The sequence below is a fragment of the Notolepis coatsorum genome, assembly GCF_963971535.1.
Source record: "Notolepis coatsorum genome assembly, chromosome: 10".
NCBI lineage: Eukaryota > Metazoa > Chordata > Actinopteri > Aulopiformes > Paralepididae > Notolepis > Notolepis coatsorum.
This window is the reverse complement of record NC_140174.1, coordinates 59833179-59858900: the sequence shown is the minus strand read 5'-3', so window position 1 is coordinate 59858900 and position 25722 is coordinate 59833179. Positions and strand designations below refer to the sequence as shown.

General features: G+C 41.5%; 1 protein-coding gene across 1 annotated transcript in view; it reads left to right on the top strand.

Moving 5' to 3' along the window:
• The window catches only part of kif20bb (kinesin family member 20Bb), a 107790-nt gene that overhangs the window by 57981 nt on the left and 24087 nt on the right, over positions 1-25722 (top strand). Inside the window, exons 22-30 of the mRNA XM_084322730.1 lie at positions 2470-2589; positions 3127-3283; positions 5217-5405; positions 6527-6678; positions 7334-7507; positions 7849-8009; positions 8136-8416; positions 8625-8720; positions 16681-16967. Coding sequence (XP_084178856.1) covers positions 2470-2589; positions 3127-3283; positions 5217-5405; positions 6527-6678; positions 7334-7507; positions 7849-8009; positions 8136-8416; positions 8625-8720; positions 16681-16967 — 1617 coding nt within the window. The remainder of the gene's footprint in view (positions 1-2469; positions 2590-3126; positions 3284-5216; positions 5406-6526; positions 6679-7333; positions 7508-7848; positions 8010-8135; positions 8417-8624; positions 8721-16680; positions 16968-25722) is intronic.

Here is a 25722-nt window from a genome sequence, read left to right as displayed (position 1 = left end):
TTTACCTACCTCAGTCGTGAAAAAAATAATCCAAACTTCAAATAACTACAATTTCGACCGTTTTCGGCTTGCCATTGCTCCGACTGCTTTGTTGTTGAATCAAGTCAAATCCTAGGTAAGCATATATTGTGCGTGTAAACGTTGACATGAAGAAAAAAAAGCAACAAAAAAAAAGTTAATTATTATTTTATATATTTTTTTTGTATCTCACTTGAATCGATACTCGGTAGTACCGACGTGTTTTGGTTCGGTACCTCAAAAGTACTGAATTCGGTACCCATCCCTAGCTAGAGAAGAGGACAGGATGAGATAGGAGACGAGTGGAAGAGAGAACATATATTAATCCCAGTGCTCATGTGTTTCAAAGTTCCAGTTCAATAAATTGTTGTTCATCTACAGCTTGTTGCATTATTTCATGCATTGATATTATGAATAAGACGTAATCTCTAAGCATTTACAATGTAGACTTGACTGGCACATCTTTTAAATCAAGTAAGTAGTCAGGTGTCCTAGGGGGTTGTGTGTGTGAGGGGAGGGGGGCGTAGATGGGGGCGGAAAGCTTCAGGGGCCTAGAGATCATGACTTAATATGGTACCTGGAAAATCAGGAGGTAGCATGGAAAAAAATGTCAAGGCAAGCGTGGGAACCCTGCATAGGTGAATCCATTTCACCATACCTTAAAAAAAAATTTAACAAGAAGTTTGGATAACATGGCTGCAGCATGACATATATTGATTTCCTTCCGGATTATGGCTCCTTTAAGTTTATTTTTTAAACTGTCCTTGTTTTCCATCCGTATGATATGTAATGGGATCCTATTCCAATTATGTTATGGCTCTATACATTGCAGTTTTCTTTAGAGCATCAAACTGCATGCTAGTCTCTCGTCCACCCTCATCCACGACAGTCTAGCATGCATTCCCTCCACACTATTCCTTAAAGAGCAGTGAAGAGTGAGTCGGGCAGCTCTATTTTGAGTGAGCTGGAGTTTACTAAGCTCTTGCTTTGACGCGCTAGACCAAATTTCTGGGTAGTAGTCAAGATGGGACAAGACTAAAGATTGTACTACCATTTTAATTGTTGTATTCGTTAGGAGGCAAGCATTTCTTCTAATTATGGAGATGTTTCTACTCATCCTGGTAACCATGTTATTAATCTGAGTAGACCATAATAGCGCCTCGTCAATAGTTACACCAAACTATTTGGCCTTTTTCACTTGTTCAATATCAGCGTCTTGGGCCATGCAAAATAAATTGCTTGCTTCCGGTTGCCGACAGGCCCTGCCGATTTTATGTGCGACCCAAATTTATTTTATGAGTTAAAAAAAATATATTTAGTTTTTCAATAAAGTTTAATTAAATCTTAGTAAAAAGTGCAGTCCATGTCAATAATAAGAATATATAAAAAGCAAGTATTTCACAATATTTGCACAGCTCTCTGATGTCAGGATATTTAGTGAGTAGTATTTAGGGGTAGCATTTTTAATACTAGTACATTTTGTACATTGTACTTTTGTAGTACAGTGTCTTTGTATTTTAACATTTAGTATTAAAATTCCCTATCCATAGTCGCCGTGGGCATTTTTTTTATAAATTCCCTACCTACCCATGGCCTTAACTGACAACCAACAGGAACCAAACAATTTATTTTGTTAGGCCTTGTAATGAGAGACTCAGTCTATGATCCGGCCTTAAGGCATATTTAGAGCCGAGTATAAGACATTTTGTTTTTGCTACATTTAATTTTAGTCTTTTCAGTTCGAAATCATAAATAATTCACTCTGAAGTATCTTATTCACTTGTTCTGTGCTCTCAGCGGATGCATATATAGTTGTATCGTCAGCATAAATCGCCATACCTGCACTTTTCAATACATAAGGCATATCGTTTACAAATATAGAGTAAAGGAGGGGTCCAAGACAACTTCCTTGGGGAATACCAAACTGTAACATGCTATTGTTTTGTTTGCTAGCTCATTGTACTGTAACATGCTATTGTTTTGTTTGCTAGCTCATTGTACTGTAACATGCTATTGTTTTGTTTGCTAGCTCATTGTACTGTAACATGCTATTGTTTTGTTTGCTAGCTCATTGTACTGTAACATGCTATTGTTTTGTTTGCTAGCTCATTGTACTGTAACATGCTATTGTTTTGTTTGCTAGCTTATTGTACTGTAACATGCTATTGTTTTGTTTGCTAGCTCATTGTACTGTAACATGCTATTGTTTTGTTTGCTAGCTCATTGTACTGTAACATGATATTGCTTTTGTTTGCTAGCTTATTGTACTGTAACATGCTATTGCTTTTGTTTGCTAGCTTATTGTACTGTAACATGCTATTGTTTTGTTTGCTAGCTCATTGTACTGTAACATGCTATTGCTTTTGTTTGCAAGCTCATTTTAATGTAACATGCTATTGTTTTGTTTGGTTGCTTATTGTACTGCAACATGCTATTGTCTTTTTGACATAGAGTCTGGAGCAGCAAAGAGGCAAGTTCTCCGAGCTCTTGGAGATGTGCCAGCAGAAGGAGGAGATGATCTCCAAGCTAGAGACGGCCATGGACAGCACTGTAGAGAACGCTACCAGAGACGTGAGTACATTTTACATGTCTCTACAGTTTTATCACAAACACCCTCCCTCCTCACATTCTTGTGCACACGTAGCAACTTCTCCCCCTGCGTATTAGGGGTGGACACGAGTAATGTTTTCTCAGACCGAGTACTCCAGTGAATGAATTACTCGAGTAGTGCTCCAGTAATTGTTTAGAGAAATCTATTTTTAGAATGCATCTTAAAGAGCATGGCAGCAGCAAGATAAGAACACGGAGTCATACACACGCTATCAATTTTATTATGTCTCAATCTGTGGACATAACCGTGCAGAGCAAAATATCGATGCTTAATGTGTATCGTCAGTCAAAATAGTCAGTTACATTTGTAATAATTACATTACCTTCACTGTCTTGTCTGTCTCTCTGTTTGTGTCTCTGTCTGTCTGTGTGTGTGTCTCTCCGTCTGTCTCTCTTTCTCCCTCTACTGTCTCTTTCTCGCTCCCTCTTCTGTCTCTCTCTCTGTCTCTCATCTCCCTCTTCTGTCTCTCCCACTCTCTGTCTCTGTCTCTCTCTCAGAGGGATCTAGTAGAGGGCATCAAACAGGAGTTGTTGGACCTCAGGCAGAACTGTCACTGTCTCAGTAAAGCAGAGGAGAGAACAGAGAAGGAGGGGGGCAGGAAACGAGGGGCAGATGCTCTTGGCAGGTCTTCAGGAGAGCGAGCCACCAAGAGAAGTAAGGATGGTTAATGTGTGTTTGCTGCTGCAGTGTTTTAGATTCAGATGACTCTATTTAGTAAGGAGGGTTAATGTGTCTTTGCTGCTGCAGTGTTTTAGATTCAGATGACTATTTAGTAGGGGTGGGAATCACCAGTTTCATCATGATACGATACGATATCGATTCTTTGGACAACGATACGATATTTGCCGATATCACAAAGTCTCTCACGATACAATACGATACGATTAGATTCAGGTGCCTGCGATCGATATGAGATGATATCATATGCCCATTTAACACAATCAGTTATGAGACTCGCCACAGGATTTTCAAAATAAGAGTATCGATATGAATCGATCTTATTACATCGCATCGATCCGATTCGATCGTTGATAATTACATCGATGTATCGATCTGGATCGATGTATCGTCCCACCCCTACTATTTAGTAAGGAGGGTTAATGTGTGTTTGCTGCTGCACTGTTTTAGATTCAGATTACTCTATTTTGATTCTTTCAGTCAATATAGTTAGTTGAAATCTCAGTTGATATATACGTCAGGTTTAAACGCATTGGTGGTGTAAAAAGAGGCTTTTGAAAGCAAAATAAAAATAACGGGAGAGGAGCTGACTACCACAGCGACCTACTCCATTCTCGAGCTAAACCGGAAGACATCGAGAGGCTTCGTCTCTGACTTTTATCGTCACTTACTTACGTCCTCATATGATGTTCTTCCTCTAGACTTAATCTGGAGGAAGGATATACCAAACTTGGAAGTAGATTTTGATTGGGATGAAGTTTGGGCAAACGTACGGCTGTCATTGCGCAACCCGGATCATCAACAGATTAATCTTAATTTTATTCATAGGACTTACTTAACTCCTAGACGTTTGCACCTAATGGGGCTCAAACAAGACCCTTGATGCTCCTTATGTTTAAACGGTGATATGGGTACATTTATGCATATGTATTGGGAATGCCCTCCTGTTAAGATATTCTGGGAAGAAGTAACCACGCAATTATCAGAATTTTTATTTATGACCATACCTGTACTGCCTTCTGTATTGTTGTTGAATGATGTTTCTCAGTTAGCAGCCTCTATACAGGTAAAGAGACAAATTTTGTCCGGTCTTACGGCTGCTAAAAAGCTGATAGCATCACGCTGGATTCAACCGGATAAAATGTGCCAGAAGGTATGGGTTCTTACCTATCTCGATGTGATTTATCTAGAGATATCTACCGCACAAATTTTAGGTGTTAATGAAGCCAGCATAGCAACCTGGTTAGATGTGATGGAGAGGATAAAGGATAGAATTTTTTTTTTTTGTAATTCCTGGTGTTAAACGGAATAATGGATGGATTGTCCAAAAGGGGGTCCTGAGGGGGGGGGGGGGGGGAGAGCAAGCAATAGCATATGTATTGTATTGTATTTATTATGTGTATATCTTTTAATCTACATTTATTTTGATTTAAGTATTGGACTGTCATTATTGTTATTATTATGTCGGTCATAGTCCTGTGATTTACTGTGGATTTATACTGTTAATGTATTGTGTGTCTAGTTTTATGTTAAAAAAGGGAAAATAAAAAACATTTGTTAAAAAAAAAATTACTCTTTGTCCATTAGATTAGCATAAGATGAGACGGCACACACTATACACAACAATACACAATAGTTATACATTAACAGTCTGTTATGTCCATGGTCTAGGAAAGTTAAATCAGTAATTGTCAACATGAGCTACTTTCTCATAAATCCAGAAACCAGAGAAGTAAGAATTACACGTATGATGTCATCAGGTATAAAGTCTGGAGCTGCTCCATGGACAATGAATGGGAGGCTGATTTTGTGCACCCAAATGAGCTTCATTCTATATGATCTCTGTCCTTCCTCTCTTTCCTTTTCTCTCCCCCTTTCTCTGCTTCTGTCTGCCCCTTGCTCTGCCCAGTGCTTCTAGAAGAAGAGATGTGGAGACTCATGGAAGAAATCGACAAGAAAGAACAGACCATCTCCCAGCTCAGAGTGGTGGAGGAGGAGAAGAGGAGGCTGGGGGAGGAGCTGAGGAGGAGAGAGGAGGAGGTGGAGGAGTTGAGAAAGGAGCACACATTGTTAGGACAGACAGTGGAGACGTTAACCGGTAGGACAGAATCCAGACATTGCTGTCTGAATATGTAATGATCCACAAAGTTTCGATACAAATGTCTATTTCTAGGTCACATTTAAAGATCCAGTGCAATGATGTTTTAATTCGGTCATGAAAAGCTTATTGTGGAATTCTAATGTCATAAGTATAATTCTTTCAGCTTCAGGTGTATCATTTGTTTTTATATACCGTACTTTTCGGACTATAAGCCGCGGTTTTTCCACCCATTTTTCTACCCTGCGGCTTATATGTGGACAAAACCCGAAAATCGAAATATTGCTTTTTTTACTGCATTGAAATGTTATTTATCTGTTCCCTTATTTGCTAAACTTAATACAACTTGTAAATGAGTTAATTCTTGTTATTTGTCCGACAGTATTGTGTCCCAATGGGAGTCATTCTCTGTAGAGGTGGGAGTCATTCTCTGTAGAGGTGGGAACTTAAAGCTCAATATAAGAACGGCACCACAGAATCGAGAAAGAGCAATCAATCTGTCAATCCTTTCCGTGTCCGGGCCGGGTGAGGTTTCCCGTGTCGAGTCAAATTAAGCCGCAGGCTCCACTCCTTACATTATGGTAATTAAACATTAAAACACATGCGGCTTATAGTCCAGGCTAGATGTGACTGATGGGCCAATCAGAGTAAGCTGTGTGTATTATGTGATATTTCAGAGGAAGCAGATTGGATCTCTGAATTGGCTTGATTTGGTTTGAGGGGGATCAAACGGCTTTAGTCATAATTTTTTAACAGTTCTAACATCAACATACCTTCTGTTATAAAAAAAATAAATGCTATGAAATTGAAAAACAAGATTTTCATTGTACCGTATCTTTAAGTGTTTTGATTCTTTATGCCACCTTGTCATCATTACTTTATTACTGTGATTAGAACTTTACTGCATTTGTTAATATCTTTTCTCTCTTTCTCCATCCCTCTCTCACATCTGATGTATAAGAGTGTTCTACAGACTCACTCCCTCACACTATAAGAGCGTTCTACAGACTCACAGTCCCTAAGAGCGTTCTACATAGCCTTTTACATAGTTTATTCCTAATATTTATCCCACCCCCCTCTCTCTGTCGCCCCCTCTCTGTCTCTCTACCTGGATCTCCCAGCTGATTTAGAAGAGCAGTCTACAGACTACGACTCCCTCCTGTTGTCTTTGGAGGCGAAACAGAAGGAGACAGCCAGGCTGACTAAAGAGAACCAAGCTCTGGTCAACGGCATCTTCCAGCTCCAGTCCACCACACAGACGCAAGGCACCGAGGTGGGGGAATAACTCATGTATTTAGACCTACACTATGGAACTTTTTCATTACGAAATATTGCTGCTTTAGCAAACTAAATCACCTAGTTAGGCTGAACAAGGAAAAAACACTCGACTGGTGCAGTGAAATTCTTTACCAAGATTACAATCAGTTCAGAAAAATCCAGTGCCCAAAGTTACCTTGCTTGAATAAATTACATTTTTTGTTGCCATTCCTCTTATCCGCCATGTTTATATTCTTCCATAGTGCAGCTCTTTTTCTTTCCCCCTTCCTTTAATGTGTTGTATAGCTGGAGGTGCATGTAAAACATCTGCTACAAAGTCCACAGAAAAGAGTTATTCTCTCCTTTTCTTCTGTTACTTGTCTATGTCACTATGTAACACGTTTGCAAGAAATACAGTTATACATCGGACATATACCGGTAAGATGGCTACAAAATAAAATGTACCACTGTGAAATGTCCTCGAGTGACGATTAGTCTTTTGGTAGGCCAACATCTTTCAGTGGCCATGCAGTAGGCCAACATCTTTCAGCAGCCATTCAGTATTCATCCTGTTAAGTATTCAGTTGAATTGATTTGTAACAAGAGATATCGGAAATGAAAGCGAACCAATGAACAGTACTTGTGTTCAACACTAATATAATTTGTTTTAGGTCACCAGCCTACAGAGTCAGCTCAGGGAGCACACTGACAGGTCCAAGAGCCTATCGGAACAGCTTGATGCCACCGCGGCCCGCCTTCAGAGCCTGGAGAGCGAATCGGAGGCGAAGACAATGACCATCGAGAATCTGAACCAGGAGGTAGATGGTCTGACACAAGAAGTTAAGGTAATGGACCTATCTCAAGCCCCACCTTCTTTTCTTGATCCTCCAATCATAACTGTTGCATAACTGTGTCTATTTTTTATTTATTTAGATTTTTTTATGTTCAGTTGTAAACTATTAACTTACATGGAATATACATACATAAATAAGAAAATATGACAAGGAAATACATTTATTTTATTGATTGATTCATTGAACAATTAATTGTTTATTTGATTGGTTGGTTACTGGGATTGATTGATTGACTAATTGGTTTGATTGTTCGCTCAAAAGGTTGGGTAGTTGATTTATTGATTTAACTGCCGGAGTAATAATTATATGAATTAACTGGTTGGCTGATATAGGTTTCCTCCGAGGAGGTGAAGAGGAGCAGTACGTTCCGTGCGACGATAGAGGAGCTTCAGAAGGAGAGCCTGGGAGCACTGGAAAGATCAGCCCAGAAAAGCCAACAGATGGAAGAACTTCAGAGCCAGGTCACACAGCTTGAAGTACAACTCTCTCAGAGGTAGGTCATTCTGTTCACCTTTCTCAGTAACACAGAAAGCTACTACAGTACTTGTACAATTAGTTACTATTACTATCTATCTCACCTCCTCTCTTCTATCTCTCTTCCTCTCCTCCCCTCATAAAGTGAGAGTGTGTGTAACCAGCTGAAAGAAGAACTTGCCTCCCACAAAGAGGCATCTGTCAACCAGCTACAGCAGTGGCAGACTGAGATGGGCCTCCTGATGCAGCAAGCAGAGGGCCTCCAAGCGCAGCTGAGGGCCTATGAAGCGAGCTCCGCCAGGGGGACCGCGCTAGTTAAACAGCTGGCGGAGAGCGAGGCCCAGTGCGCAGCTCTGCGACAGAGACTAGGGGGCATGGATGGAGCAGAAGAGGAGAGGAAGAGAGAGGATGTAAAAGAGAAAGAAGGTTAGAAGAACTCCTTCTAAACTACATTAGAACTGTAATCAAATCAGAGTCCAGTATCTGTGATTGTATTTCTGTTGGTCATTATTTTGTTTGTTTTATAATTGTTAATTAGTACTGTTATTTTATATATATATATATATTTTTTTTTTATTTAAGAATATTTTAGTGGGCGATCTGAGACATTTTTCTGTGTTTGTGTGAATATCAGAGCTGCGCCTAGCTCTCTCACAGCAGGAGGGAAATCGTAGAGAACAGGAGAAACTTCTAGGAGACAGAATCACACAGATGGAGATTCTCACCCAAGGTAACTAATTACAGTAGAACCTTAACTACAGTAGAACATAAGCCGCTGCTGAAATACAGTATAAAATTACCCTTTTCTCTCAAGTCTCTTTTTAAGGGTAATCTTATACTGTATTTTAGCAGCAGCTTGTGTTTTCACCCCACCGGTCTTTGTTGAGACTCTTCTGAGCTTTCTGATCCCTTCGAAAACACAATGTGAACATAATTAGTTGGGACAACTTGTCAATAGAGCTACGCCAACCCCTACTGCCTAGTGCTTCCCGTCCTTGTGCAAAGCTAGGCTAGCATGCACTTGGTTAGCATTTTTAGCATAATGCAGTTTCCCTAATATAACTTGTTAACACATAAAAGGAATTTGATTTGGTCATTTGGTGCGACATTAACTCATTCTGCGCCATACCCGAGTATGGTCGGGTTTGTTTTTTTTTGTTGCAAGGACTCCTCCCCCTCAGGGGACAGAGCGACAGCGCGATCGCTCGGAGATTTGATCACCTGAAACCTATTACATATACACGAGTAATTGCGATGGCGATGGGATGAATGAATGAATGAATGAATGACCTTTATTTATATAGCACCCTTCACAGCACGAATGCACAGGGTGCTTTACACTACAGCTTAATATAAAAACACAATAAAAACAAAATCAGAAATAAATGACAACAGACAAACAGCAGTTAAAAACAGTGAAACCAGATAGAAAAAGTAGAATAAAAGAATTTGGATAAAATCATGAGTCACTAATTAAAACACTATAGAACAGTGAGGACAAGAAAAAGGGATCACTGGATTATTCTTTTTGGATTACCTTCTGGCTAAGGTAAGGTATATTCTATTAGTGTTGTCACGATACTGGAATTTCGACTTCGATACGATACCTTGAAAAGTATCGATACTTCGATATTATTTCTATATCAAAAAAATATATATATATTTTTTATTTTATTTTTTTTTTAAACAAATTTAGCTTCTCTCTGGTACTATAAGATAAGATAAATATAACAATTTTAAAACCCTTTGTTTATCTTTAGATCACACATTTAAAAATAACTGTTCATCTCACTTCAATCATTTTTATTGCAAATGCAGAACATGGTATTTTCTCAAGCAGACAGATGTAAACACTGTAATCTGTGTTGCATGTACCTGACAAACTGAACTGTTTGTATTACAGTTAGTAACAGTTTCGTTTTTATTTAAAGATAACGAGAGAGAGAGAGAGAGAGAGAGGGGCTATGCTCGGAGCATTTTAGTAACGTTACATTTTCAACAAGATTGCTGCTATTTAAACACTTGATGGAAACGGGGTAACGTTAACCTTAAGTCGACTGTAGTATTGTATGACCTCGACATAACGTTTAAACGTTAACGTTACTCCGTTTCCATGCAGTAGTTATAAAAGTGGCCAGCTAAGCTAACGGAGCTAACGGCTAGCAGTAGAGAGAGAGAGAGAGAGAGAGGCTATGTTCGGAGCATTTTTGTAACGTTACATTTTCAACAAGATCGCTGCTATTTAAACACTTGCTGGAAACGGGGTAACGTTAACTTTATGTCGACTGTAGTATTGTATGACCTCGACATAACGTTTAAACGTTAACGTTACTCCGTTTCCATGCAGTAATTATAAAAGTAGCCAGCTAAGCTAACGGAGCTAGCAGTAGCTAACGTTAGCTGGTAGCTGTAACGTTACAACGAATCAGCTGTTGATATTATGCGCCATCAGTAGACAATGTATCATGTATTAAACTAGAGTTAATGGTTTAATGCTTCAGTCACAGTGACGTTGAAAGAGCAGCTGTCACGAACCTCTTTCATTTCTTTATGGAGATCGGCGCTGGCACTGCTCTAACACCGCTTGCAAATAGCATTGGGGCATTTGTAGCTTGTCCTTCGTTGTTTACTTGAAACCCGAAGTACCTCCAAACAGCACTTCTGCTGTTTTCTTTATCCACAAGCACAAGTTGTGGAGGCTCTGCATTTACCATCTTCAGCTCAAATGTTTGTTTACTAACTGAAGAAGACTGCTCTCTGTGACTCTGTGAGAGGGAGGGCTGGACTCGGAGGAGCCGGGGGGGCAAGCGCGCTGAGCGCTCTGAACAGCGCGTCAACAACTTGCGGTAGAACACTCGCCAGCTGGTACCGATACTGCAGAAAGTATCGGTACTTCGGGAAATGAGTATCGAAGCCGTTTTAAATATTCAGTATCGATATGTATCGATACTTCGATATTTTTGACAACACTATATTCTATGTCTATTTTACCGAACCTGAAACATGTTCTTGTAACGATCAGTGTCATATTTTACCGGACCTAAAACTTGCTTTTGGTAACGATCACAGTTTTGAGTTAAAACGACAATATGTACATGGTATATACCTTTTTGATTTGGAAGTATTTGGGGTTTCAGGCGAGCACCAGAACGATTTGGCCATATTGCATATCTTCTTCTTTTTCTTTCGGCTTTTCCCGTCAGGGGTCGCCACAGCGGATCATCCGTTTCCATCTGTTTGTCATCTGTGTCGTCCTTTATCACTCCCGCTGCCCACATGTCCTCCTTCACTGTCTCCATAAACCTCCTCTTGGGCCTTCCCCTCCTCCTCCTCTTTCCTGGCAGCTCCATCTCCAGCGTCCTCCTCCCGATGTACCCCACCTCCCTCCTCCGCACACAAACCATCTCAGTCTTGCCTCTCTCGCTTTCTGCCCGAACTGCTCAACATGGGCCGTTCCTCTGATGTAGACATTTTCGATTTTGTCCAACCTTGTTACTCCCAGAGAGAACCATAGCATCTTCATCTCTGCCACCTCCAGCTCCGCCACCTGCTTGTTGGTCAGTGCCACCGTTTCTAGACCATACAGCATAGCTGGTCTCACTACCCTGCTGTAGACCTTTCCCTTAACTATTGCTGGTACCTTTCTATCGCAGATCACCCCTGTCATCCTTCTCCACCCGCACCACCCGGCCTGCACTCTCTTCTTCACCTCCCTACCACAGTCCCCATTACTTTGGACAGTTGATCCCAAGTACTTAAACTCATCCACTTTTGGTACTTCTACTCCTTGCATCATCACCACCCCTCCAGCCTCCACTATCCTTTCCCATAGCTTCATGCTGTGGCTGATCAGCTTTATTCCCCTGTAGTTGCTGCAACTTTGTGCGTCTCCCTTACCGGCACTAGCACACTTTGCCTCCACTCCTCTGGTATTTTCTCGTTTTTCAAGATATTGTTGAACAATCTTGTTAGAAAAACCACTGCCATCTCTCCTAGGCATCTCCAGGCCTCCGCTGGTATGTCATCTGGGCCAACCGCCTTCCCACTCTACATCCTCTTCAAAGCTGCCCTCACTTCCTCCTTACTGATCTGTTGCACTTCCTGGTTCACTGCCTCCACACTATCCAGTACTCCTTCCACCTTTTCACCACACTGTCCTCGCTGGTCAGCACCTTGCCCTCCTTATCCTTTATCACTCTGACCTGCTGTATATCCTTCCCTGGCTGGTTCCTCTGCCTAGCCAGCCTATATAGGTCCTTTTCTCCTTCCTTGGTGTCCAACCTCTCATACAGCTCGCTGAATGCCCTTTCCTTCGCCTTTGCCACCTCTCTCTTCGCCTCCTGCCGTCTCTCCATGTATGCCTGTCTACTCTCTTCATCCCTCAGTCTGTCCCACTGCTTCTTCGCCATCCTCTTCCTCTGTATACTTTCCTGCACTTCCTTACTCCACCACCAGGTCTCCTTATCTTCCTTCCTTCATCCTGAAGACACGCCAAATACCCTTTTAGCGGTCTCCCTCACCACATCTGCTGTGGTTGCCCAACCAACCGGCAGCTCTTCCCTACCACCCAGCGCCTGTCTTATCTTCTCCCTGAACTCCACACAACATTCCTTTCTCTTTAACTGCTACCATTTAATCTTTGGCTCTACCTTCTCTCCCTTGGCTTTCTTCCTCTTGGCCTCCACAGTCATCCTACAGGCCACCATGCGGTGCTGCCTAGCTACACTCTCACCTGCGATCACCTTGCAGTCCCAGACCTCTTTCAGATGACTCCTTCTGCATAGGACATAGTCCACCTGTGTGCACCTTCCCCCGCTTTTATATCTAATCCTGTGCTCCTCTCTCTTCCTGAAGTATGTGTTCACTACCGCCATACCCATCCTTTTTGCAAAGTCTACCACCATCTGACCTTCCGCATTTCTCTCTTTGGCGCCGTACCTGCCCATCACCTCCTCATCCCCTTTGTTTCCCTCCCCTACGTGCCCATTGAAGTCTGCTCCAATCACCACTCTCTCCCCCACAGGCACACTCTCCACCACTTCATCTAACATGCTCCAGAATTCTTCCTTCTCTTCCATCTCGCACCCCACCTGGGGGGCATAGGCGTTGATAACATTCAGCATTAGCCCTTCCCTCACTAGCTTCAGAGCCATCACGTTGTCTTGATACTCTCCTCACCTCTACCACGCTACCGGCATACTCCCCCTTTAGGATAACCCCTGTCCATTTCTTCTCCCATCCACCCCATAGTAGAGCAGTTTGTACCCTCTCCCCGTGCATCTGGCCTTATTCCCCTTCCACCTGGTCTCCTGCACACACAGTATATCTATTTTTCTTCTCTCAATCATATTAACTATCTCTCCCCCTTTGCCAGACATGGTGCCAATGTTCAAAGTTCCAACCCTCACCTCCACACTCCTCCCAGGGCTGTACAGTGCGACGAGGTTATCGCAAATTGCCCCTTAATATGGCCCGTACGAGTGGAAAATAATATTTGGGGGCAACCTTGCGAGTAATAATAATAATAATAATAATTCATTTAATTTTCTCAATAACCCGAAGTCGCTGACAATAGTCGGGAGCAAGAGTACAAACAAAGAAACAAAAGCAAAGAAACAAAAACAAAGAAACAACAAATAAACAAAACAAAAGGAAGATGAGACCATGGGGGGAACAGGGAAGACAGCATGATAGCACAAAAAAGACTGGAGACAGACATCAGGTTGGGGGGGGGGGGTTTATGGGTGGGGGGGTTGAAGGCAAGGGAGAACAGGTGGGTTTTGAGGCGAGCTTTGAAGGTGGAGAGTGTAGGGGAGTCTCTGATGGACTGGGGGAGGGAGTTCCAGAGTCGGGGTGCAGTACGAGAGAAGGCCCGATCTCCAAAGTTTTTAAGCTTGGATGTCGGGACAGTGAGGGAGACAGTGGAGGAGGACCGGAGGGAACTGGTGGGGCGGTAGAAAAGAAGGAGATCAGTCAGGTAGGGGGGGGCCAGGCTGTGGAGGGCTTTGAAGGTGAGGAGTAGTGTTTTAAAGTTTATGCTGTGTTTGATCGGGAGCCAGTGGAGGGAATGGAGGACAGGAGTGATGTGAACGCGGGACCGGGTGTTAGTGAGGAGGCGGGCGGCTGAATTTTGGACCATTTGCAGTTTATGGAGGGAGCGGGAGGTGATACCAGTGAGGAGGGAGTTGCAGTAGTCCAGGCGGGAGGAGATGAAGGCGTGAATGAGGGATTCAGCAGCAGGGGGGGAGAGGCAGTGACGGATTTTTGCAATGTTGCGGAGGTGAAAGTAGGATATTTTTACGATGGAGCGGACGCGGGGGTCAAATGAGAGGGTGGAGTAGTGATTTCAACCCTTCATTCGCATTTCACTCCTAAATTAATCCATACAAATTGGATAAAAAAATTGTAAAACATTAGCCTACAACCAGGGCTGTACAGTGCGACATAATGTCGCGGTGCTATGAAAGAATCTGTCGGCGATGAATGAATTTACTGCGTAGTCCGATAGCCTGTGTGTGAAAAAGAAATTGTGTGTGAAGTGAATCTGGGCCACGCTATTCTACTTGGTAGTTGTAGTCTATTGTGCGATTAAATACCATGTCTGCGTAGAGTCCACAATCCAACACCAAATCCCATAATTCCTAGCGAACAATCGAAACGAAACTGAATGTGGCCCATTGCATCGCCAAAGAAGAAGTTTAAGCCGCTAATTTTGCTCTGCAAGAAGAACGGAGCGGATATCAGTCCATCTTATGACAACCACGTCCAATGTGGTGAGATGATAAGAGACCACATAGCCAATTAAATTAAGTCGGATCTGGCAGTGATGATTGACGGGGACACGGACACTTCTAACAAATATCAGCCATGCATTAGGTGAGTAGCCCACTATTAGGACGTTTTTCAATACTTAAATACTGTCTACTTAAATTTCCCTCCGGGGATCAATAAAGTATCAACATATCTATCTAATAATGAGACAATATGCAAATAAGATAATACTAATAATTGTCACGGTTCCCCGTATGAAAGTGGCTTGCAACTTACTGCTGGTAAAATCACTGTTTATTTCTTGTTTTGCATAGTATTACATTCCTCTTCTATACACAATCAAAGTCCTACCGTAAGAGCTTCATACGGGTCAATTAAACCTTTTTGATTAGAGTCGTTCCTTCGAGCTAAGTTGAACTCAACATTTCACTGTCAAAAGCGCAAGCGTAAACACGGTTGCGTCGCAACACTGTTTTCAAAATAAAGGTCACATATACAAATACCGTAGTAGGCCTCTCAATTCTTGTAAAAAAAAGTCCCGGATATACATAAACATTAATTGGCATATATCTCTATAAACGGCCCAACACATTGATCACTTTAGGCACACCCTGAATCCAGTAACATCACAAATATGAAGCAGGTAATTACCCATAAAAATAATAAATCTTTCATGGGGTTATTTACAATAATAATAATTCATTTTATTTATAAAGCACTTTTCATTGTGAAACAAAGGTATGCAGAGTTTCTTGTCCTCCTGATTAATGCAATGGTGTGTGTTGTGATGATCTCATTCAAGGAGCACTACAAGCGCGCGCACACACACAGTTTGTTGTTTTTGTTCTATTAGTGATTTACACACTTTCTCAGTTGGTTCATTATAAAAGATACAAACCTGAAAACAAAAGCACTTGCATGTTAAATAAAAGGACCACAGTAATGAGGCAGGAGGAACATCTTTTTTTGCACTATAATGGTAAAATTGTTATTAAAAATGTCCCCTAAAAAATATTCTGTGCCCCTAAATTTCTCATTTAGGGGCACCTGTGCCCCTAGTGAAAAAGCTTAGAGTACAGCCCTGCCTCCCCATCCTCTTCTGCCTCCTCCTCCGGACATGTTTCCCCCCTCTTCTCTTTCTACCACCACTAGCCCAATTTCCCCCGGCACCCTGCTGGTCAGCAGTGCCAGGGGCGGTCGTTGGTGACCCGGGCCTCGACCGATCCGGTATGGAAATCAGATTTTTGATCCGCATAATCATTTTGGCAGTTTGGTTTTACGCCGGATGCCCTTCCTGACGCAACCCTCCCCATTTTTCCCGGGCTTGGGACCAGCACTCGAAAGTGGCTGGCGCTATTGAGTAAAGATGGGAAAAGGGCGTGGCGCTCAATGAGTTAACGCACAGAAAATTACGGTAGAATGAAATAAAAGGTGGAATAAGATAAAATGGAATATAAACTAAATTATATAATCGATTAATAATAATATACTTGTTGGCATTATTAGCATGAAGCAGTTTCCCTAATATAACATGTTAGCATAAAGCAGTTTCCCTTATATTACATGTTAGCATTATTGGCATAGACCAGTTTCCCTAATATAACATGTTATGATAAAGCAGTTTCCCCAAAATAACATGTTAGCATAAAGCAGTTTCCCTAATATTACATGTTGGCATTATTAGCATAATGCAGTTTCCCTAATATCCCATGTTGGCATTATTAGCATAATGCAGTTTCCCTAATATTACAAGTTAGCATTATTAGCATAATGCAGTTTCACTAATATTACATGTTGGTAGTATTAGCATAATGCAGTTTCCCTAATATTACATGTTGGCATTATTAGCATAATGCTGTTTCCCTAATATTACATGTGGGCATTATTAGCATTCATGGTTATTTCATTAATTCTTTCAGAATTGGCGAGCTTAAAGGACAACGACCTTCAGCGGAGGAGTCGGGAGGAGAGGAGGAGCATGGAGGAGGAGAAAAGAGTCACTCTAGTGGAGGAGCTGAAAGCAGAGATTCAGAAATTGCAGGAGAGGAAGGAACGAGAGGGGAGAGAAAAGGAGGAGGAGAAGAGGGGTCGGGAGTTTGAGTCAGAGTCTGTGAAGAGCGAGATCGAGAGGCTACAGGAGCTGAACAGCGAGAAGGAGGAACAAGTGAGAGAACTGCAGGAACAGCTCTCCATGCACACAACAGAGGTCAGTGCAGAGCTTTGTGTGTTTGTGTGTCCAATCCACTTTATTTATAGAGCATGTTTAAAAACAACAAAGTTGACCAAATGCTGTACAAGTTGAACAACAAATATCGCACAGAGATCAAAAGCACACAGTAAAAGCATATACAGTATGTCACAGAAAAACGCATGTCTCTCAAGCTGTGTCAAACCAAAGAAAAAGAAAAGAAAATAAAGTGTTTTGAGGCGTGATTTAAACACCTGCAGAGTGGGGGCCTGCCTAACATGCAGAGGCAGCTCGTTCCAGAGCTTTGGGGCTGCCACTGAGAAAGCGAGGTCCGCCCCTAAGCTTCAGCCTGGACTTGGGAACAAACATAAGGTTCCAGCAGGTCCGAGAGGTAGCACGGTGCCATGCTGTTCAGGCACTTAAAAGCAAACAGCAATATCTTTAAAAATCTATTCTACATTTACATTTACATTTAGTCATTTAGCTGACGCTTTTATCCAAAGCGACTTACAAGTTCTGTACGACAAGTCATCAGGAAGCGCACAACTCTATCAGCTGAGCAACAATGTTCATCAAAGTGTTGAGTGCTACAGTGTAGGTTAGTTTATTAGGACAAGTGCATGACAGTAAGGTTAGTTAGGGTTAGATATATATATATATATATATTTTTTTTTCTTTTTTTTTATTCCGATAATGGTTGAAGAAGTGCGTCTTTAGTCGACGGCGAAAGATTGGACAGGTTTCGGCTGTCCTAACTGGGGTGGCTAGTTCATTCCACCATTGTGGGGCAAGGACTGAGAATAGGCGACTTCTCTTTGATGACCCTCCCGGAGCTTGGATAGGAGTAGGTCTGAGGCGGCCAGAAGATGCAGAGCGTAGGGGTCTTGAGGGTGTGTAGTTAGAGACCATTGACCGGAAGAAGTCCACTATTATCCCTGTACCCAAAAAATCCAAGCCTGCTTGCCTCAACGACTACCGCCCTGTAGCTCTCACCTCCATAGCCATGAAGTGCTTTGAGAAGCTAGTAAAGGGCTACATCTGCTCCTCCCTCCCCATCAACATGGACCCCCTGCAATTTGCATACCGCCCCAACAGGTCCACGGAGGACGCCATATCCCATGTGCTGCACACAGCAGCATCACACCTGGACAAGAGGCAGGGGAACTATGTGAGAATGCTATTCATCGACTACAGCTCGGCATTCAATACCATAGTCCCCTCCATACTCATAGCCAAGCTCAGGGACCTGGGCTTGGGCTATGACCTCTGCCAGTGGGTCTTGGACTTCCTGACTGGCAGACCCCAGGTGGTGAGAGCAGGCAACTGCACCTCCTCATCCATCACCCTCAACATAGGGGCCCCCCAGGGCTGTGTTCTGAGTCCCCTCCTCTACTCCCTGTACACACACGACTGTGTGGCTCAGCGGAGTAGCAATACAATCGTCAAATTTGCTGACGACACAGTGGTGGTGGGCCTGATCTCTGCCAACGACGAGAGGGCCTACCTGGAAGAGGTCAAGGTCCTGGCGGGATGGTGCCAGGAAAACAGCCTCTCCCTGAACGTCAGCAAAACAAAGGAGATGATTGTGGACTTCAGGAGGTCGGGGGTCAAGGACTACAGCCCCCTCAGCATCGACGGGGCACCGGTTGAGAGAGTCAACAGCTTCAAGTACCTCGGAGCCCACATATCCGAGGACTTGAAATGGACCATACACATTAACAGTGTGGTGAAGAAGGCACAACAACGCCTCTACTTCCTCAGGCGCCTAAGGAAGTTCCAAGTCAGCCAGAAGATCCTTAAGAACTTCTACTCATGTACAATAGAGAGCATCTTGACCGGCAACATCACCTCCTGGTTTGGGAATAGCACTGCAAAAGACCAAAGCAGACTACAAAGAGTGACACGTTCAGCCGAACGCACAATTGGAGGGGGGCTCCCCACTCTCCAGAACATTTACAACAAGCGTTGCAAGGGGAAGGCTAAGAGAATTATTAAGGACTCGAGCCACCCGAACAACTGCCTCTTTGAACTGCTGCCGTCAGGCAAGCGACACAGGAGTCTCAAGGCGAGCACAGAAAGACTCAGAAGTAGCTTCTATCCCCAGGCCATCAGGCTGCTAAACGAACAATGAATGAACACTACACAACAACAACCACCAAACACACATAGCACACACATCCACACGCACACACTCACTTTAAACAAACACACTGTAGCACCCACTACACACACTTTATAGCACACACCCACTTTAAACAAACACACTGTAGCACCCACTCCCCACACTTTATATTTATGGATGAAGGATTGCACTACAACTCGTACACCTTACTGTAAATTGTACCTAAAATTGTACCTCATCCCATTTCTGCTTTGCACTAGATAGTACTGTACATTAGTACACTGCATAGTATTGTGTATTGTATATTATATGGTAACTCAGAACATTGTACATATGTCTATACCGAACAACTGTGACCTCATTCTTCTTCTAAATTCATGCTATATTATGTTATTATGTTATTTGATACTATCTTGTCTAGCACAGTCTCTGGAGCGTAACAGTAAGAAGCATTTTGTATGAAAGTATTCTGTACTTCTGTATGACAACTATTAAAGAACTTGAGGTAGGCGGGAGCGGTTCCCTTTGCCGCACGGTATGCTAGGTCGAGGGCCTTGAAGCGGATTCGTGCAGCAATGGGGAGCCAGTGCAGGTCCCTAAGAAGTGGGGTGACATGGGCCGACTTCGGTAGGTTTGAGATCAGGCGGGCCGCTGCGTTCTGAATGAGTTGAAGAGGCTTAGTGGCAGTGGCCGGGAGGCCAGCGAGCAGTGCGTTGCAGTAGTCGAGGCGGGAGATGACTGTTGATTGGACGAGGAGTTGGGTGGCTTCTTTTGTCAGGAAGGGGCGGATCCTTCTGACGTTCTAAAACGCACAGGAAGCCAGTGGAGGGAAGCCAGTACAGGGGAAATGTGCTCTAGCCTCTCGCTTACGTGTACCAGTTAGCAGATGAGCAGCACTGTTCTGGACTAACTGCAAGCGAGAGAGGGGGGCCTGACTGACGCCAACATACAAGGCATTACAATAGTCAAGACGAGAGGTCATAAAAGCATTTATAACATTTCCAAAAACACAAGATAAAACGGTTTGACCTTGGGACAACCTCCTAAGCTGGGAAAAGCTCTTTCCCACTACAACATTTATCCGTTTGTCCAGCTTAAGGTCACAGTCGATCTTCACCCCTAGATTAGTGATAGTTTGCTTCACAAAAAGTCCAAGGGGGACCAAATCACCAGGAGGAGACACATAAGCATTGCTGGGACCAAACACCATAACTTCAGTTTTACTGTCATTAAAATGTAAAAGGTTTATGGCCCACCATGCTTTGACATCTTCAAGGCATGCTAACAAAGGTTTTAAAGAGTTAGGATTATTTTGTTTCAACAGCAGGTAGATTTGACTGTCATCCGCACAACAGTGGAAGGAGACGCCATGTTTTCTATGTATAGATCCTAGGGGGAGCAAATACTTAATAATAAAATTGGCCCAAGAATTTAGCCCTGGGGCAATACGTTTTAGCTCGTAGTGAAAGGACCTCTAGTTTATGACAAATCAGATATGCTTGTGTGTAGGGCTGCAACGATTGTCGATTATGAAAAATCGTCGACGAGATATTGTTGCGTCGATTAGTCATTAATCTTTTTTTTTTTTTTTTTTTTTTTTTGCACTACCTATCTTTGTGAAAGTGGCTTCTCAGCTCTGGTCCAGCCAGCTGAAGACTTCTTAGCTTAACATAACAGACCGACAGTAAGTTTGGGGGAACTAATGGGATAACTGGGGATGTTGTTTGGTCCTGACAAGAGTCTCAAAGCAACTCTGAGGTCATGCTCAATGTCCAATCTGTTCCTCTGCTCCGTCTTCAGCTGGACCAGAGCTGAGAAGCCACTTTCACAAAGATAGGTAGTGGAAAAAAAATTATATCTATTTTTTTTTTTTTTTTTTTTTTTAATATAATTGTTTTTCGATTAGTCGACTAATCGAAAAAATAATCGACAGATTAGTCGACTACCAAAATAGTCATTAGTTGCAGCCCTACTTGTGTGTGAGAGAGAAAGCGATAGTCCACGTTTTTAAGAAGCATATCTGACTTGTCATAAACTAGAGGTCCTTTCACTACACACTAAAAGTTATTGCACCAGTGTTTTGGTTCTTAACACTTTGAATGCCCAAAATGACATAACACGTGTTAGCAGCCCGCCCCCTGAATGCCCACCACGACAATTAGCGTGAATCTTTTTTTATTAGCGATCTGAATTCATATTTCATCAACCGAGTCTACCGTTGGGAAACCCCCTATCGTCTCCCAGATGGTAATGCACCCTTTTGGAATGGACTCAATGAAAATGGATGAGAAAAAATAACTCCGGAATCCACATTTTACTTCTCACGCATGTACCCCGAGACGCTCTGAGTCATTGTGGACCATCAGAACAGCGTGTAATATGTCTTTACAGTGCGTAGCATTGGATCAATAAAAGGATCGATTTTTGGAATGGCAATCAGGAATTGGAATAATCTGTTTGGATACCATCTGATCTCGGGTAATGAATCTATTTTACCAGTCTTAGGATAATCAGACCTGTTTTCACGGAGATATGTGACCCGCCGTGACCAAACCCGATTTGATCCGCAAAGGGGGAGGTGCTCTGAAATGAAGAAAATGTCTTGCTGTTCAGAAAATCCTAAAAATCGAAATCTTGATTTTTTTTTTACATATTTGAATTGTCATTAATGTGTTCCCTTATTTGCCCTTAGTTGCAAACTTAAATACAACTTGTAAATGAGGTAATTATTGTTATAATAGTTCCACAAATTTTCTTCCAAGTGAGGAGAAAAACTACACGCGCGGGCTGTGGGCCTGTCCACAGGGGGCTTAATAGGTGTACTTAATAGGTGTTAACACACAGACGTCATTAGCTCTCCTTTCTCAGAGAGAGAATAACACACTATTAATACACTATCTTAATGTTATAAGTTATAAGCAACGTAACGCAGTGTCTAAAAAAAAGATTAAAAAAAAAGAGGCCTTGACGGCCGTTATAAAACGCGTGTTTTAACTTAATTAAAAACCATTAAAACACAGTTCGAATTTTATGAGCGAACGAATTTCGGTAGGGTGCATTTTTTCCAACCTAATGGCTAAAAGTAAATTAATTTAATACGGAAACGGAGTGATAAAAAATTGCTTTTTCATCGGAGCGAGAGATTCTTATTATTGTGGGGGCCCTGATGTAAACTGCGCTGGGGCGCGATGAGGCGCGCGTTAACCCTTTCACTGCCACACTACAGAAGCGCTTAGTAATGCTTCGCCTCAACTCCGTTTCTGGTAGAACTAGTGAGCGAATCTTTAATATTTTTTTTGATTCATATTCAGAGGTAATTCGTTGAGATATTTCTAATTGGTATTTATCAAAAATAAATATTAGAAATATGGTAAAAAAAACTATTTATCCGTTTTTTTATCCGTCACTACCACACTACAGAAGGTTACCCTTTCACTGCCACACTACAGAAGCGCTTAGTAATGCTTCGCCTCAACTCCGTTTCTGGTAGAACTAGTGAGCGAATCTTTAATATTTTTTTTGATTCATATTCAGAGGTAATTCGTCGAGATATTTCTAATTGGTATTTATCAAAAATAAATATTAGAAATATGGTAAAAAAAACTATTTATCCGTTTTTTTATCCGTCACTACCACACTACAGAAGGTTACCCTTTCACTGCCACACTACAGAAGCGCTTAGTAATGCTTCGCCTCAACTCCGTTTCTGGTAGAACTAGTGAGCGAATCTTTAATATTTTTTTTGATTCATATTCAGAGGTAATTCGTCGAGATATTTCTAATTGGTATTTATCAAAAATAAATATTAGAAATATGGTAAAAAAAACTATTTATCTGTTTTTTTATCCGTCACTACCACACTACAGAAGGTTAACCTTTCACTACCACACTACAGAAGGTTAACCTAGTTGTTGTGTCTTTCACTACCACACTACATGTATTTACATCTAAATGCTTCTGGAGAGGCCATCAGAACATTGACTTTAGCATGTCTATTTTTATCTCGTGTTATTTTAAATGCTAATAAAATCTTGAAACTTGATTTTGTCTCTTGTTTATTATCAGGGTCCCTTTCACTACCACACTACAGAAGGTTAACCCTTTCACTACCACACTACAGAAGGTTAACCTTTCACTACCACACTACAGAAGGTTAACCTTTCACTACCACACTACAGAAGGTTAACCTTTCACTACCACACTACAGAAGGTTAACCTTTCACTACCACACTACAGAAGGTTAACCCTTTCACTACCACACTACAGAAGGTTAACCTTTCACTACCAGACTACAGAAGGTTAACCTAGTTGTTGTGTCTTTCACTACCACACTACATGTATTTACATCTAAATGCTTCTGGAGAGGCCATCAGAACATTGAACATTGACTTTAGCATGTCTATTTTTATCTCGTGTTATTTTAAATGCTAATAAAATCTTGAAACTTGATTAAGTTTCTTGTTTATTATCAGGGTCCCTTTCACTACCACTACCAGTCACCAGACTCATTGTAATAACAAAGAGCCTCAGACTGGAAAGCTGCCAGGTGTTAATTGCCCTAGAGAGAGGGGGGCCATGGATTACAATGACTTCTGGGTAGTGTTGTAGTTGTTTCACTATTGTTACTGAATAGCCTGCTCGTCTCTTGAAGGCTATTATCTCTGAATACGTTTTGTGATAATCACCATGAATCATAGGAAGTAGCTTGCAAAGTATCCCACCAAAATGTTCAAGTGATGGCTTATTTTGAAGGTATGAATCTGTACTTTCATAAAAAAAAAAAAATGAAGATCCCTCAACATGACCCTGAAGTCCATACCTGGTCACATATAAGCTTTTCCCCTATGTGTGATATGGCTGTTTGGCTGTGCGAGCGATCAGGAACTAAGGGAATCAATTTTCAGCTCGCAGCACCAGCGTGCATACGTACACATATACTATCGATAATCTAGCGTTTATTTGAAAACGATTCATAAATGGGCCGAAAAATTACAACGTTCTAGAATATTCCAGTACAGGGCGTTTATCACAGATTATTTATATTTTCCGTGAAAACGAGGGCTTTTCAAAATGCTATAAAACTGAAATGAACCGATAAAAAAACAATCCGCTTCGACAATGTTGACTGGAAAATGAGTCATTGATAAGCGACGGGCAGATTAGACGCATAATTTAAAACATAGATTAGGCGATATTAACGCTAGCATTGAAGTGGTTGATGGGCATTCAAGGGGGTAAAAAGGAAAACACGGCCGGCTCTGAAAGTGTTAAATGATATACAACAGTTGGTTCTGATTAAACCGAGAGCCTTGTAGTGTTGTCACAATACTGGAATTTCGAACTTCGATACGATATATTCGATACCATTTTCGATACCACGGGGGAAAAGGTTCAATCTTAAAATAAAAAAATACTTTTTTTCCTTTTTTTTTATACATTTTGCTTTTGTTGCTGGTTGATTCTCCTCAGCTTCTCTGTGGTACTATAAGATAAGATAAATATAACACTTTTAAAACTCTTTGTTTATCTTTAGATCACACATTTAAAAATAACTGTTCATCTCACTTCAATAATTTTTATTGCAGAACATGGTATTTTCTCAAGCAGACGGATGTAAACACTGTAATCTGTGTTGCATGTACCTGACAAACTGAACTGTTTGTATTAGTCATAGAATACACATGCGTGTGTGTGTGGACTACTGTACTATTACAGGTATTGAAATGAACAATGCAACTTGATATTTTTGACAACACTAGAGCCTTGTGTTATTTGCTATGACATCACACATAGGAGTTGATTTCCTGTACTGCCTTAAGAGTCTTAAGATTTCTTTATTAAGGACAATGCAAATTAATGAACATCATTTACATGTGTATGCATAACATCACAGCATGATAAGGACGTAAATATGCCGGGAATAGCACAGGGCTAATTTCCACCCGTAGTCCTAACATAAAACAAACCCAAAACGGACCATACAACGTTCATTCATAAAAACTGACATCACTGACTTGACCACACTAACATGACATGCGACCGCAATCTGACTCCCTCTCATGTGATTTTGGTTAAGCATCATGTTAAACATGCCAGTGGAAATGGAGGGCATGACACTTTTAAACTCTGTTGCCAAGTAATTTTCATACTTCATTCTGTAGCATATTTTACAGGCTTGCCATGGTAGTCTGTTACTCTGTTCAGGCATCCACAAAGAACATGACTTGCCCACCACCCCCCACTGGTGTATGCTTTTAGTGCTTTTATTATTTATATAAATAATAGGGCTGGGACTTTATCGCATTAATTTCGATTAATTAACTACAGAAAGAATGAAAAGCAAAAGAAATTATGCATTTAATCGCATGATGATTTTTCTTGTGTAAGAATGTTACCTTTCAAAGGAGACCAGACTCATGCATGTGCTATAAGTATAAAGTATAATAAATCGCAAATAACTTTTTTTCTTAGTCTGGTTTGTTCATAAAAAAAATGTATAAGAGAAATTGAGATCAATCAAGAGTATTTTTTTTTCAACTGTTCTGGAATGTACTGCGTTTTACTTTTAGCTCGAAAGTGCTTGAGTTTACAAAAGGTCCTTTGCGCTATATATTATTCCTAAAATTGCTGCACTTTGTTAAAAATTGCATT